This window comes from Eulemur rufifrons, chromosome 7, assembly GCF_041146395.1.
Source record: "Eulemur rufifrons isolate Redbay chromosome 7, OSU_ERuf_1, whole genome shotgun sequence".
NCBI lineage: Eukaryota > Metazoa > Chordata > Mammalia > Primates > Lemuridae > Eulemur > Eulemur rufifrons.
Genome location: NC_090989.1, coordinates 150,666,577 through 150,682,471, shown reverse-complemented (window position 1 = coordinate 150,682,471; position 15,895 = coordinate 150,666,577). Strand labels below are relative to the sequence as shown.

At 46.5% G+C, this 15,895-nt stretch overlaps 1 protein-coding gene across 1 annotated transcript; it reads right to left on the bottom strand.

Moving 5' to 3' along the window:
- Positions 1-1,005: 1,005 nt before the first annotated feature.
- Positions 1,006-1,503, bottom strand: LOC138386843 (uncharacterized protein C3orf86-like). The gene has a single exon (XM_069473542.1). The coding sequence runs from the start codon at positions 1,501-1,503 to the stop codon at positions 1,006-1,008; it is 498 nt and encodes a 165-aa protein (XP_069329643.1).
- Between the last annotated feature and the right edge of the window lie 14,392 nt (positions 1,504-15,895).

Genomic DNA, 15,895 nt, shown 5'->3' with positions numbered 1-15,895 from the left:
CCTCATCATGCCCCCCTGCCTTCCTGGAGACATCCTTTGTAACCCATTTACAGGCCTAAGGCTGTGCGAGACACACCTGCAGGTCCTCAATTTACACAACCAGTGTGTGTCTGGTGGCTTGTCTCTGACTTCCTTATCCTAAAACATTCCAAGCCTCTAGACATTTAGACAAAGCTGCACATCTTTAACCAATTACAAGTCAAAGAATCTTTTTTTTTTTTTTTTGAGACAGAGTCTCGCTTTGTTGCCCGGGCTAGAGTGAGTGCCGTGGCGTCAGCCTAGCTCACAGCAACCTCAAACTCCTGGGCTTAAGCGATCCTACTGCCTCAGCCTCCCGAGTAGCTGGGACTACAGGCATGCACCACCATGCCCGGCTAATTTTTTCTATATATATTTTAGTTGGCCAGATAATTTCTTTGTATTTTTAGTAGAGATGGGGTCTCACTCTTGCTCAGGCTGGTCTCGAACTCCTGACCTTGAGCTATCCACCCGCCTCGGCCTCCCAGAGTGCTAGGATTACAGGCATGAGCCACCTCGCCCGGCCTCAAAGAATCTTTAAACCCACCTATATCACCTGTATAACCCCTAAACCCCCGCACTTCGAAATGGCCCACCTTTTCAGGCCAAACCAATGTATGCCTCCCACATATTGATTTATGACTTTACCTGTAACCCCTGTCTCCCTGAAGTGTATAAAATCAAACTGTAACGCAAGCACAGTGAGTCCACTTGCTCAAGGCTTCTTGGGCGTGGCTTGAGGTCATGGTCCTCAAATTTGGCTCAAAATAAATCTCTTTAAAATTATTTTACAGAGTTTGGTTTCTTTTCCATTGACAATTTATAATGGATTTGAAAGCATTTGGCACATTCCTACAAGACCCCTGGGGCCAGTCCTGTGCTTCTGGGGGAAGCAGAGCACGAGGGTGTACAGGCGGGTGGCCGCCCCAGCCATGTGTGGCTTACAAAGGTGCTTAAAGGGCGTGGCCGGGCAAGGTCTCTCAGGGGTCAAAAGGAAAATCTGTTGTTCCCAGCAAGGACATTTTTCAGCTTGCAGGTGAAGGCCCAGGAGACGGAAGAGCTGACAGAGAAAGTCGAGGCTGGTGGCTGAGGAGCTGGTCTGAAGGGGCTGAGTGCTGGCAGAGTCCCTCCTGGTGATGGGATGGTGACAGCGATTGCTGAGAATGGCAGGGGCCTCTGCGCCCCCACCTTGGCGTAGGTCAGTGTAGGTGGGAGGGCGTGTCTTGAGTCTGTGTCTCTGGTTGAAGCCTCAGACGAGGGAGGAGGGGCAGGTCTCTGGGCAGGTGCGGCAGTCGGGCCCTGGGGACTGGGAGGAGCCTCCTGCACGCTCCCTCGCGGAGACCTGAGACCCTCTCGGGGGTTCTCAGGAGAAGCTGCAGGTGTATCAGCTTTCAGTGGGGGGTAGGTGATTTCTCCAGTTACCTCGTTTGCCCAGAAGAACGTATCTAGAGGTTTCTTCGGCTGTTCAAACTCATTCGTAGACATATCTAAAGGGGAGAAAAGTGAGACAGCACTGGTGCATCTTGGGGTGGGGGGCGGAGGGAGCCTGGGCCTGGGCTGCCATAAACCTGAACCTGCACCTGAACCTCACCTGTCGGGGGACTCGCTCTCCCTGACGCTCCTGAAACCGTCCCAGGACGAGGGGCAGCCCTAACTGGAGGCTCCAGATGGAGTCTAGGGTCCTTTTTTTTTTTTTCAATTGTCTTTTCCAAATTTTTTAATCCTAACCAAGTATACTAGGGATACTTTACATCCTGACCTAGCTCAGATGTGGGGGTGTGTGTGTGTGTGTGTGTATACCAATAATTTCATGGAATGTAAACAGTTATGTGCAATGGTCTCTGACATTTTCTGGTTCTTTCTATGCAATTAAATTCTACTATATTCCTTAAGAAAAAGCTGGTTATGGCCAGGCATTGTGGTTCACAACTATAATCTCAGCACTTTGGGAGACCAAGGCAGGAGGATCACTTGAGGCCAGGAGATCAAGGCCAGACTGAGCAACATAATGAGATCCCATCTCCACAGAAGATAAAAATTAGCCAGGTTTGGTGGCACACACCTGTAGTCCTAGCAACTTGGGAGGTTGACAGGGAAGGATCACTTGAGCCCAGGAGTTGGAGGTTGCAGTGAGCTATGATTGCACCATTGCACTCCAGCCTGGGCAACAGAGTGAGACCCTATCTCAAACAAAAAACAAAATAAATAAAGAAAGAAGAAAGGAAAGAAAGAAAATGCTGGTTACCACTCCTTAAACTCATTTTATAGGAAAGCAGCAGTGATTAATGAACTATAGCTTAAAAAACACTGTCCTAGATGAAGAGAAGGATGGAGAATACTATTTCTTTTTTTTATTATTATTGTATTATTTTTTTATTTGTTTTTGAGACAGAGTCTCCCTCTGTTGCCGGGGCTAGAGTGCTGTGGCATCAGCCTAGCTCACAGCAACCTCCAACTCCTGGGCTTAAGTGATCCTCCTGCCTCAGCCTCGCAAGTAGCTGGGACTACAGGTGCAAGTCACCACACCTGGCTAATTTTTTGTTTCTATTTTTAGTTGACTGGCTATTTTTTTTTTTCTATTTTCAGTAGAGACAGGGTCTCACTCTTGCTCAGGCTGGTCTTGAACTCCTGACCTCAAGCAATCCTCCCTCCTTGGCCTCCCAGAGTGCTAGTATTACAAGTGTGGGCCACCGCACCCAGCCACTGTTTCTTTCTTTTTTTTTTTTTTTTTTTTGAGACAGAGTCTTGCTCTGTTGCCCGAGCTAGAGTGCTGTGGCATCAGCCTAGCTTACAGCAACCTCAAACTCCTGGGCTTAAACAATCCTTCTGCCTCAGCCTCCTGAGTACCTGGGAATACAGGCATGCACCACCATGCCCGGCTAATTTTTTTTTCTATATATATTTTTAGCTGTCCAAATCATTTCTATTTTTAGTAGAAATGGAGGTCTTGCTCTTGCTCAGGCTGGTCTCGAACTCCTGACTTCGAGCAATCCTCCCACCTCTGCCTCCCAGAGTGCTAGGATTACAGGCGTGAGCCATCGCGCCCGGCCTGTTTCTTATATAATACAAAAAAAAAAAAAAAAAATCACTCTTGCACATTTTACAAAAGTATGACCATGTGTGATCAGCAGAATGGTCCCCCAAAGATATCCATGCCCTCATCCTTGGAACCTATGATTGTGTTTCATTCTATGGCAAAAGGGACTTTGCAGACATAATTAAAATTATGGACCTTAAACTAGGAATAGTACCCCGATCTAATCACTTGAACCCTAAAAAGCAGAGAGCTTTCTCTGACCGGGGTCAGAGAGATGCAGCAGCAGGAAAAGTGGGAGAGATTCGAAGCCTGAGAAGGACGTGCCTGGCTTGACGATGGGAGGGGCCAGGTGGAAACCATGCCAATAAAACCATTGAGCCTGGAAATGGATTTTCCCCAGAGCTCTTGATAAGAGCCCAAGGTAGACAAGACTTGCTGTTGGTCTGTGAGACCCTAAATAGAGCACGGAGCCGAGCTTGCCAGATTCGGGACCTGCATGCGTGTTGTTCTAAGCAGCGACATCTGTGGCCATTTGTCACTGTGGCAATAGGAAACTCATACACCATGTGAACACTTGCCCAGGACCAGTGCAGGAGATGGTCTGCAAGTCTGGGTGACTCTTTCTGCTTTCTTTCCATGACATTGCTCTGCCTTCTTTAGAACGGACACAGTGACTGTCGCCTCTGAGAAACTTCAAGATGCACTACGTAGAGTATCAACCCACAGCATTCAAGGCTCTGACACCTGCATCCTGTGTGTAATGGGCCATGAGGCCATGAGGATGCCGGTGGGTCCTGCAGGGATTCCCCACACTCAGGGCGTTTGGAAGCAGGGCATGGTGGGTTCAACGGGTAGGGGCTGGCCAGGAGCTGGGGGACTGGACAGGTATGAAGGGTTCAAAGCTCACTCACTGGAAGGTTCTGGGGTAGAGGAGGCTTCGAGGGAGCTTCAGAGAGCAGGAGGAGCATTAGAAGGCTGAGGGCTCCTAGCAACCTGATCTTTATTGCATAAAGCATTCTGGCTCTATCGCATCCTAGATTCCCCCTGGCAACCTCAGCCCCCTCCAGGGCAGCCCCACACTCACACCTCAGCCGGTCCCAGCCCTCCTCCCATGGTGCCCGATGCCCCCAACTTAGAGGTGGCCCTGCCATCACCTTCCCCTTCCCGTAGCTCCTGATTTCTGGCAGTCCAATCACATGGCTCCAAAACAGCGTCAAGTTTTTTTCTGGAATTTGAATCTATAGACAAGGAGGACGTGGGGATGTCCTCCTCTGATGGGTTAGTTTTGTTCAGTGATCCAGGGCTTCTTGGATTAGGAATTTCCTATGGATCCGCTCCTCACTCACCTGGGTTTGGCTTGCTCTGAGCCTCACACCCTTTTCACACCCTCATCTCCTGGAGAGTTAGATCCTGTTCCCCGTGTCACCAGCGGCTAACTGAGACTCTGCCCCAGCCCAGGCCCACTTTGAATCCTCCCCAAGCTGCCCCTGACCTGGGGCCACCCAGCTCTGGGGACCAGAGCCAGCCCATCACACTGGCAGGAGGTGGAATGGCCGTCCTCTTGGACTGGCCCTAGTCAGACAGCCAGGTTTTTGTCCTCGCCTGCATGGTGGTGCCTGCCTGACATCGGCAGTCCTAGCTCTACTGGAGCTAAGTGACAAATTCATCTCCTCTGTGGATGAGCGGCAGGCAAGCGAGTGAAGCTTCATCTGTATTTACAGCCGCTCCCCATGGCTCACATCACCGCCTGAGCTGTGCCTCCTGTCAGATCAGCGGTGACACTGGATTCTTATAGGAGTTCGAGCCCTACTGCAAACTGCCCATGTGAGGGATCTAGGTTGCAGGCCCCTTGTGAGAATCTAATGCCTGATGATCTGAGGTGAAGCTGAGGGGGTGATGCTAGCGCTGGGGAGCAGCTGCAAATACAGATTATGATTAGTGGAGAGGTGTATATAATTATTTCATTATATATTACAATGTAATAATAGAAATAAAGTGCACAATAAATGTAAAAAAATAAAATAATCTCCTCTACGATGTCAGGTGCTCTCTTCTCAGCAGCCTGCCACAGACAACTTCCCCCATGAGTGCTCGGGGCCTTGCGTCTTCCCAGGGACTGCTGTGGGCCCAGCCCTGGACGAGGCCATTGCTAAGGGGAGGGAGACACTCTCTACCCTCCCCCTCAGCGCCTCCCCTCTGGCCACTGTGCTTGGTTAGGCCCACACGTGCCTCCTGCCTTCTGTCCCCAGCACTTCTCCCTCCATCTCTGTCCACACAGGGCAGCTTTCCCAGGAAATAGTAACTCATTCCCTTGCTTCATCACACCTGATTTTGGAAACTCAGCTTGCGATGAGTATCAGCAGGGAAGGACTTTACTCGTTCCCACCCTGGCATCCAGCTCTCCATACGTGTGCTCTGAGGCTTTGTCTTCCAAGCCTCTGAAAACTCTGATTGGTGGTGATTGCTCTTAGGCTCGGAGACACAAAGTTAGGCAAGCACCAACCTGTGGACACATGGCAGTTCTTATGGGGTCTTTTCCATCCAAAATTCGGCCTTTTTTGGGCCAAACACCTGCTTCCTTTATGTTTTCTCACTATAATGCTAATGCCTGTGCATAGCTTTCTCACTGGCAGTTTCGCCAAAAATAATTTAGAATTATAGTGGCCACTTTGGGGGAACTTTGATATGGACAAAATTGTTCATTTGAGAGTTGCCCTTGCCCGGTACGGTGGCTCATGCCTGCAATCCCAGCACTCTGGGAGGCCGAGGTAGGAGAATCGCTTGAGGCCAGGAGTTTGAGAGTTGCCCCAGAACAACAACAACAACAAAACAAAGCAAAAATCCCACTGTCCGATGGTCTGCTTCTTTTAATTGGTGTGAGAAGGCTTCTAAACACCATGCAAACTCAAAAAACTATGCTTTTGTTGTAACTAATATAAAATAAGCCCCGTTAGATGTTGACAGTTCCAATGCCCTTTCCACATTTTGTGGATGGCTTCAAGTCAGAAACCGTGGCTGTGTTAGGGAAACAATGTTGGCTGGCAAATCACTCTGTTGTACAGATGTCAACATTTGGCTCAACATTTTAAGGAGACTCTAGATACCAAGAATCGAAGACCCCTCATGAGGAAATTGTCTCGGTTGCCTAGATGACAGATCATTTTGTTTTATAGGGGAGACATCACTTCCTTCCTTTCCAAATGCTGGCTTTAAAAATCTTACAGCTTGATAGAATTGTCATGAACAGATATATGACACTTTTGTGTGTGTGTGTGTGTGTGTGTGTGCACGCACACATCTGAACTTTCCCCTCAGTACAGAGAAAAAAATGACTATTTATCTAAAACCCTCTCCTTCTCATCTTTTCTGTGCCCCTTCCTCTCTTTTTCCCTCTGAAAACATGAAAGACTTAACAAAAATTGCATTCAGTCGTTATGCATATACTGTAGGAATTTTTAGTTCAGATAAAGTCAAAATTGTCTAAAGAAAAAGGAAAAAGTTTATTAAACTATGTTTCTTTTTAAGGACACTAGAAAGTATGTTTACATTTACCTAATAACCTTTTAAATTAGCTCTGAGATAAGAAAAGACATCGGCCGGGCGCGGTGGCTCATGCCTGTAATCCTAGCACTCTGGGAGGCCGAGGTGGGCGGATCGTTTGAGCTCAGGAGTTCGAGACCAGCCTCAGCAAGAGCGAGACCCCATCTCTACTAAAAATAGAAAGAAATTATATGGACAGCTAAAAATATATATAGAAAAAATTAGCCGGGCATGGTGGCGCATGCCTGTAGTCCCAGCTACTCGGGAGGCTGAGACAGGAGGATCGCTTGAGCTCAGGAGTTTGAGGTTGCTGTGAGCTAGGCTAACGCCACGGCACTCACTCTAGCCTGGGCAACAGAGTGAGACTCTGTCTCAAAAAAAAAAAAAAAAAGAAAAGAAAAGGCATCAATTTTAAAATAAAGAAAAACTTTAGCATGATTCAGTCTTTAATCTTTTTTTTAAATGTTAGTACAATATTTTGGCTTGTTCAAGACCAAAATTTGATTTGTCATGATTCGAACTTCCTAAATTTCCTACATTGATTTTATAAATTAAATGCTTCCGCTATTTCCATAACTTATTTAAAATTAAAAGTTATAAGTATAAAGTATATAACTAAGATAATGATAGAAATAATGGATGTGGTTTTTTTAAAAGTTTAAATTTTTAAGTTTAATAATGCTTACCTTTTTTTAGCATTATTTATGTAATGCTACATTCTATAAATATTTGATGTGTTAGCTGAATTGTAATGGAGTTGGACTCCGACTTTCACCATCAGCTGTCCTGGGTAGGTCTGGACTTCTCAGCCTCCACGATTATGTGAACCGATTCCTTACAATTCTTTCTCTCTCTCTCTGCTGGGGAGATGCTGGGTTCTGTTGGTTCTGTTTTTCTGGAGAACCCTGTCTAATATGGTCAGTCACTCATGTAAAATCACTAAGTTGTTCAATGACCAAATTAGCAGAGATTCCTTTTTGTCACCAGATTATTCTGTTAACTCTGAGTGATTTTGGCATACTCTTAAATAATCTTGTTAGAGATTCCCCTCGATAGCTCTGACCTAATTTTATCTGGTCATATATTTAAGTGAAATCACAGATGTCAATTCACTCCTAAAATACAGTCTACTCTCAGAAATTGAATTGAATTGTATCTCCCAGAAATGAAAGCTCATAGGTCTTAAATAATTGCCCTCAGCCAGGTATGCCAATGAGTGGAAGTAAAGAAGTACGTATTAATACCTATACTGGTAGGAAAAGGGCTCTCGTCCACAAATTCAGAATGCTCTGGAGGCCCAGGGGAAGAGTTCAGCTTGACGTCATCAGGGGTTTGCGTCGAGGCCCATTGTGAGAGCGCGGCGTGAGCCCTGTGATTGGCCGGGGACCTTGGCGTCACAAAGGCCAGGGGCTGCTGCCAGAGGATAAAAGGAGAGCGCTGTGGGGCGGGAAGGGACTGCCAGACCCCCGCCGCGCCTCCTCATGGCCCTTCCCTTTGCAGCCTCCTTCTCCCAGGCCGGGCGAGCGCGCAGCCCGAAGCCCAGAGACCTCCCGCTGGCCAGGCCCACCTGGTCCACCCGGCATCAGACAGCCAGTGGGCTGCTCGGACTCGAAACCTGCTCAGCAACCTAGAAGGTGAGGACTTTGTGATTTCACTGGGAAGAATTATCACTTCATATCTTATAAAAGAAATAGAACCTGTAATTTCAGAGGAAATGGCCACTGGCAAAGTCCGTTGAGAGTGAGGTGACCTGGAGCTGTCCAGTGTGTTTCTTACCGAAGGTTTGCTCAAACCTAGAGATTAACCTGGACAGCTTATGAGACCTCTCCTGTTCCCGGAAAAGCTTCTGAAGTGTTTGAGAAACGCTGTACCCCCAGGGGCATGGGTCGGTTTATTGAAGCCCACAGACCACGGGGGTTTCTGGAACCCACAGGGAGAGGAGTGGATCCCTCTAATGCTCACTGGTGGAGAACTCATCTGGGTTTTTCCCCTCTCCTTTAGATGTCTAGAAGTCAGCTGGAGTCAAGGAACAAGCCTCTACCCACATTTATGTGGGTGAATGAAGTCACAGAGCAAATAACCTACCCCACATTGAAGATGGCTCCTCTTGAGACATCTCCTGCTTCCCTGCTGCAGTCACAGTGTGGACTCCTCTCTGGTTGTGAGGCTGGGGATGTGGCTCTTCCCTGTCCCCAAGGCCCACCTCATGTCCCCGCACGGACACTGAGTCCAGTGGCATCCCCTGCCACTGCCCCCCTGGGAGAAAGTGCCCCAAGCAGCCCCCGCCTGGTGCTCCCTGATGCCAGGAGCCTTTGGCTGCTGCCAGACACAAGTATCCAGTGCTTTCCATTCCCAGCCCCTCCCCCACCGTGCAGGCCACTGACACCAGCTGCTCAGCCTCTGAGCCCTGCACTTCCTGCCTGGCAAGGCACCCTCCCAGCCCGAGGGCTTTCCTACATTTATGATTTGTCCAAGAAGGTGACATCCTTCAGTCCCAAGAAAGCCATCCTCCAGGCTATGTGCCTCACGCAGAGGGCCCTGCACAGGGTCCTCACCGGCGTGCCGCCGGACAGAAATCATGACCTGGTTTGACCTTTGAATTGTCTCAGCATCTGAAATCGAGAACTTTCTTTGAATGTTTATCATTTTCCACGTATGTAACTGTAATTCTTTTAAATAAATTCCTTTTAAAACAATATCCAGTGGTTCACTCTTTGTGCTAACATGTGCTTTTTCCATTTATTTTTTATTTATTTTTTATTTTTTTATTTTCCAGATAGTTTCTTTCTATTTTTAGTAGAGATGGGGTCTCGCTCTTGCTCAGGCTGGTCTCGAACTCCTGACCTTGAACGATCCACCCGCCTCGGCCTCCCAGAGTGCTAGGATTACAGGCGTGAGCCAACGCGCCTGGTCGCTTTTTCCATTTCGGAAATGAAAAATATCAGTAGGAATAAAAACTCAATGGACAGATGAAACATCAGAGAAGACACAGATGGCAGAGGGGCCAAGTGAACTTGAACAAGATCTGAAGTGCCATTTTCGTTAAGGAATCCAGAGATGGGGAGATGGGATATTTGAAGAAGTTCCAACAGACAGAGCACAGACAGAGGAGGACGCACGGGGTGGGGTGGTGGGGGTGTGTCAAAGAGATGAAGCTGAGAATCCTCCATAATTGATGAAAGACAGGAATTCTCAAAGTGAGGTCCCACTGAATAGCATGGAGGATAATTGAAAACACCCACACTTAGTTACGCTGTAGCAAAGCCACAAAACAGCGAAGACATCCTGAAAGCGGCCAGAGAAAATGCACAGCTGACAACATCGACAATGATGGGGCTTAACACTGGGCGTGGGGGTGCACATCTGTAGTCCCAGTACTCAGGATGAGGCAGGAGGTTCGCTTGAGCCCAGGAGTTCGAGACCAGCCTGGGCAACATAGCAAGACCCTGTCTCTAAAAAATAATAAAAAAGATGGAGTTTAGTGAAATAATATCTTCAATATACTGAGAAAAACCAGGCAGCTCAGATTTGTGCACTCAATTATTCATGAATTAAGGGACTATAAAGACTTTCGAGATAGTTTACCATGAGAAGACCTGGACTAAAGGAATGTCTGTCTAAGACAGGGTTCCTTAACTATGGCACTCTTGACATAATTAATTCCCTGTTATGGGGGGCAGTGGTGAGCAGTGTAGGATGTTTAGCAGTATCCTTGTCCTTTACCCACCAGCTGTCACCCCCTTCTCAGTTGTGACAACCAAAATTGTCTCCAGACACAGCCAAATGTAGCTCAGTCTAAAGAGAGCTTTCCAGGAACAAAGAACATGATGCCAGAGGAAGCCGTGCCTCAGATGAGGTTAGGGACCACCAATGTCCATTCTTCCGTTTTTCCCAATAATAGAAACACTGGTTTTTAGTAAGCGGAGACTGGGAGGCTGGCACCTCATGTAAAATGTTTGGCTGGGTTGCAGCCTGTTTTAGTTTTGAGGGTAGATCCTAATTTGACCACATCTGTGGCATTAGGAGAACAGTAAGAGTCCAGACTGGTGGTTTTGTTGGCTTCCTTCTTGGCTGCTTTTAACAAAGTCCTATGAGAAAGGTGGTCTCTGGCTGGAGTTAGCCACTGTGCCAGGAGAGCTGGAAGGACCCAAAGTGTGGCTAATACAGGTAACTCTCAACTGGCCTCCCACACAGGCAGTTGAATAATTTGGTGTCTTGCAAATTTGAAAAAACCAACCACTTCTGTACACCCGACCACGGCAGTTGTGAGCTGTGGCTCTGAAGGGACAGTCTTTGCAGGAGATGACACTGGTGCTACTAGCAAAGACGGGATTTAGGGTGTTGCTTTTCATAACAAACCTATTAGATTAGCAAACATGAAGAGATCTGACCAAATAGAGTGTTACTAAAAGGAACTCAAAGGCCGGCTATAATTTGGCATTATTTCATAGAGTTGGACATAGGCATTCCCAGTGAGCCGAGACAAAAACAGGAAAGAGCCACTGTCCATTAGGAGTGGACTGGATATCAATTGTGTTATTGTCATACACAGAATACCATGGAAAAATGGAAATAAAGCACACTCCATGCAAGGACTTGCATAAAACTAACAAACATAATTTTGAGCAAAAGGTACAAGACAAAATAATTTGATTCCATTTATATAAAGCACAAAAACAGGCGAAAGTAAACTATATTGTTTAAACATGTCTATATCAGTAGTAACATCGTATAAAAGTTGTGGGCTACTTTTGGCCTGAAGGAGGAAAGCAACCATAGACAATAGTAAGTGAATGAGTATATGTGAAGATTATATGGAATTAAAATTTCAACGTCCCTAAATGAAGTTTTATCAGAATACAACTATACTCATGTGTACATATAGAAAGACTTCTAAGGAACTGGCTCATACAATTATGGAGGCTGGCAAGTCCAAAATCTGCAGGCTGCGGAGACCCAGGAGAACCAATATTCCAGTTAGAGTCCAAAGGCCACCTGCTATAGAACGGGAAGAGCTGATGCTGTGGACAAAGTAGGAAGGCAGTCAGCTGAAGATTCTCTCTTGCCCAGGGGAGACCAAACTTTTGTTCTATTCAGGCCTTCAACTGATTGGATACGGCCCACCCATGTTACAGAGGGCAATCTGCTTTACTCAAAGTCCACCAATTTAAATGTTAATTTCATCCAAACGCACTCTCACATAAACACCCAGAATAATGTTTGACCATACCCCATGGCTCAGCCAAGTTGATACCTAAAATTAACCATCACACTCCATTCCTCCAACCTTGCAGCTGCCCTCTTACATCCTTTGAAGGCAGAGGCTAACAGGGGACCAGCTGACAAGGCAGAAATGTGCCTGTTCGTTGTTTCACGCGTTTTTCACTGTAAGTAGGTGGAATCATACAGTATATATTCTTTGTGTCTGCTTCCTTTTCATTAAAATTCTGTTCAACAGATTCACCCGTGTTGCCAACCTCTGGTTGATTCATTTTCACATGGAAGAGTAGATAGCACCGGCAAGCACAGATCTTAGCAGGTTAGCTTTTCAGCAGCCTAACAAGGAGACTGGAAGATAAAGTACCAGAGGAAAGGAAGTAGATATTCTCAGTCACTCACAACGCAAAGCTTTCGGGGAAACTAGGCCTCATAGCTCTTTTCATCTTTGCAGCTGAGCTAGAAGGGCAGGTTTAGGATGCGGAGACGCTGGTGAAGAAAGGAAACAGGACAGACGACTCAGCGCAGTCTCAGAGAGCTGTTCCCAGAACCCATGTCAGGCCATTCCTGCTGGGTCTCGTGGGGTTACGAGAAAAATGCCCAGGGAGGAAGAGTGGGGAAAGTTCAAGAATTCAAGGAACAAGTTCTGAATCCTGATGTTAGAGGGACCAGACCTGGAGAGAGAGTGGGAAGGTGGAGAACAATCAGCTCACTTTCCATCTCACCACAGCAAATGCACCTGTGCCAGGGCCAGCTTTGCGGGCGTGCGGCCTGGGCAGCCGTGCAGGGCCCCGCACTCAGGAGGGCCCCACCGCTGTGCTAACGCTCTTTCTGCCCTGAGATTCTGAGTGATTTGGAACATTTCACACTGGACCTGGCAAATCACCTGGTCATGATCAGAGTTCAAGTCAGCCCCAAAACAGTATTGGGAAGGCCACCATGGAGGCCGAGAGGATGAATGGCTGTCAAGAGCTCAGAATTATCCGAGACTCTGTGGCAGCCCCTTTGGAAAGCAGTTGGACATTTCCCCAAAATGTTAAACACAGAGTTACCGTATGATCCAGAAAACTGCATGTAAAATTGTCTCCTGTGGCTCCTTTAAACATACAGAACATAACTATTCGAAAGAGATAGAGAAGAAAGGAATTTTGTAAAACGTTGTTTACCCTGGCCAAGTTGAGCCAAGTTTATTTCCCACACTATGGCATACTATGTCTTACCGACATGTCCAGAGTATCTGCTGCTGCGTCCTGCACACCAGGTCAAATTACATAATATCATCAATGTAATGGACCAGTGTGTTGTCCTAAGGGTGGAAAGTTGACCAAAGTAACCGTGAACTGGCTCGTGACCAGGGCTGTAGAATGCATGTAGCCTTGAGGTAGGGTGGTGAAGGTGTATCCAGCTGAAAGCAAACTGCTCTTGATGGTCTTTACTAATAAATCCAGAGGAAAAAAAGCATTCACTAAATCAGTAACTGCAAACCAGGTGTCAGACGTGTTGTTTGCTCAGCACTGAAACCACATGTGGAAACAGCACCTGGACTTGGAGTCACTACTCAATTAAGTTTATGATAATTCACTCGTCATTCTCCAAGATGCATCTGTCTTCTGCTCAGGCCAACTAGGTGAGTTGAATGGGGATGTGGCTTCAAGTCTGAGAGTGGCACTAATCTTGGCAATCTCTCAGGAATGCAGTATTGCTTTGCTTTACTACTTTTTGTAAGTAGAGGCAGTTCTAGTGGCTTCCCCTTGGCCTTTCCTGGAATAATAGCTCTGACTTCATTGGGTCAGGAAACCAATGTGGGATTCTGCCAATTGCTGAGTATATCTATTCTAAGTATGCATGCTAGAACTGGGGAAAGAACCATAGCATGGGGCCAGAAACCTACTAGGCCTACTGTGAGATGGATCTGAGCCAAAAAGGCCATTGATCACCTGACCTCCTCACAGATACTCTGAGGAACAGTCGTGGCATCTTCAGTCTCCTGTAATTAGTGTTAGCTCAGAACCAGGGTCTGGCAATCCCAGAAGTCTGATTATTTGCCCTTCCCAATGCACAGTCACTCTGGTATATGGCTCTCAGTGCCTTTGGGGAAGGCTAGGAAGATTAAAATACAAATTACTCTCATTGTAGCAGAGTCTTGCCTCAAAGGGACCTGGCCTATCCTTTATTTGGGAAGTTCTGGGTCTGTGAACTATCTCAGGTGTGGGAATTGAGTGAGAGAGTATAACTGTCTTTTTTTTTTTTTTTTTTGAGACAGAGTCTCGCTTTGTTGCCCGGGCTAGAGTGAGTGCCGTGGCGTCAGTCTAGCTCACAGCAACCTCAAACTCCTGGGCTTAAGCAATCCTCCTGTCTCAGCCTCCCGAGTAGCTAGGACTACAGGCATGCGCCACCATGCCCGGCTAATTTTTTGTATATATATATATATTTTAGTTGTCCATATAATTTCTTTCTATTTTTAGTAGAGACGAGGTCTCACTCTTGTTCAGGCTGGTCTTGAACTCCTGACCTCGAGCGATCCACCCGCCTCGGCCTCCCAGAGTGCTAGGATTACAGGCGTGAGCCACCGCGCCCGGCCTGGCTCTGGGTTTTATTGTGGTTAGGGGATGAGGGTTTAGTGCACAGCCAAAGCCAAGGTTTGCACAGTTGGAACTTCCCCTCTGGTGCAGAGGTGCCTGGGCTTTCTTATCAGCTTGCCCAGATACGGGGCAAAGTGAGGGGGAAGCCCTGAAGGCTGTCAGCGGTCAAACATCAAACATGGGGACAGATTCTTACATCTTTCCCAGTCCTGGGAGCCACCACCCTCATAATACCTTAGCATTCTTTTTGCCTAGTTACTATAGTCAACAATTCTTTCTAAGTTCTCTTTGTTAAATAATTGGTATGGTTTCTGACTCCTGACTAAAACCTGGCTGGTAAAAATCTCCTTGCTGTTCTTAGTAAGGTTAGCATTAACTTAAAAAGGTATGTTAGTTGGCATGTAAATATTAACTCACCTTTTGCTCACCTAATAAAACAGAATGGCTGACAAGCATCTTTGTCCTCGGTATCCTATTTCTTCCTTAAAATTATTGGCCAGGCATGGTAGCTCCCACCTGTAATCCTAGCACTCTGAGAGGCCGAGGGGGAGGATTGCTTAAGGATGGGAGTTTGAGACCAGCCTGAGCAAGAGTGAGACCCTGTCTCTACTAAAAATAGAAAAATTAGCTGGGCGTGGTGGTGCACACCTGTAGTCCCAGCTACTTGGGAGACTGAGGCAGGACTGCTTGAGCTGAAGAGTTTGAGGTTACAATGAATTACAACGACATGACACCACTGCACCCTAGCCGAGGCAACAGAGTGAGACTCTGTCTCAAAAAAAAATAAAGAAAAATTACGAGTCTATAGCTTGTGACTTCACTTGCTATTTTTTAGGCAAGGAGGAATTAAAATGGAGTTTAAAATGTCCTATAAACTGCATGTCTTGGAGATTGTGTGTCAGTACATGGAGAATATTCTCATTTTTTTCAAACTGTTGCATGCTATTGAATCACACATGTACTGGAGTTATTTAACCATTTCTTTATTAACAGCCATTTGTGTTGCTCCCAACTTTTGCAGGCAAGGAAACTGAAGGCTTGAAAGATTAACTGGCTTATTCTAAGTAACATCATGTAAATGGCAGAGACCATGCTTAAGAAACATTTTTATTTTGAAATACTTTAAGCAAACAAAAAGAACCCACCACGCTATCCTGTTAAATCTTAAAATTCTGATGCATCTGCATCAAGTTTTAGATAGAAAGAAAACACAACTGAAGCCCCAGGTACCCTCCCTCCCCGATTCCATCAGCATCTCCTGCCCTGGGAAGGCAGAGCGGTGATGTACACACATCATTCCAATACATGATTTTACACTTACTTCACATCATCTGAACCCACAGCAAAGAGAGTATTGTGCAAAACACTTTCTATTATATGCCAACAATACTTACATGCCAGACACTACTCTAAGCACTTTACATGCATTATTTCATCAACGACCCCCCCACCCCCAAACACCCCGTGAGTTGGCACTACTATCCTATTTTACAGAAAAAGC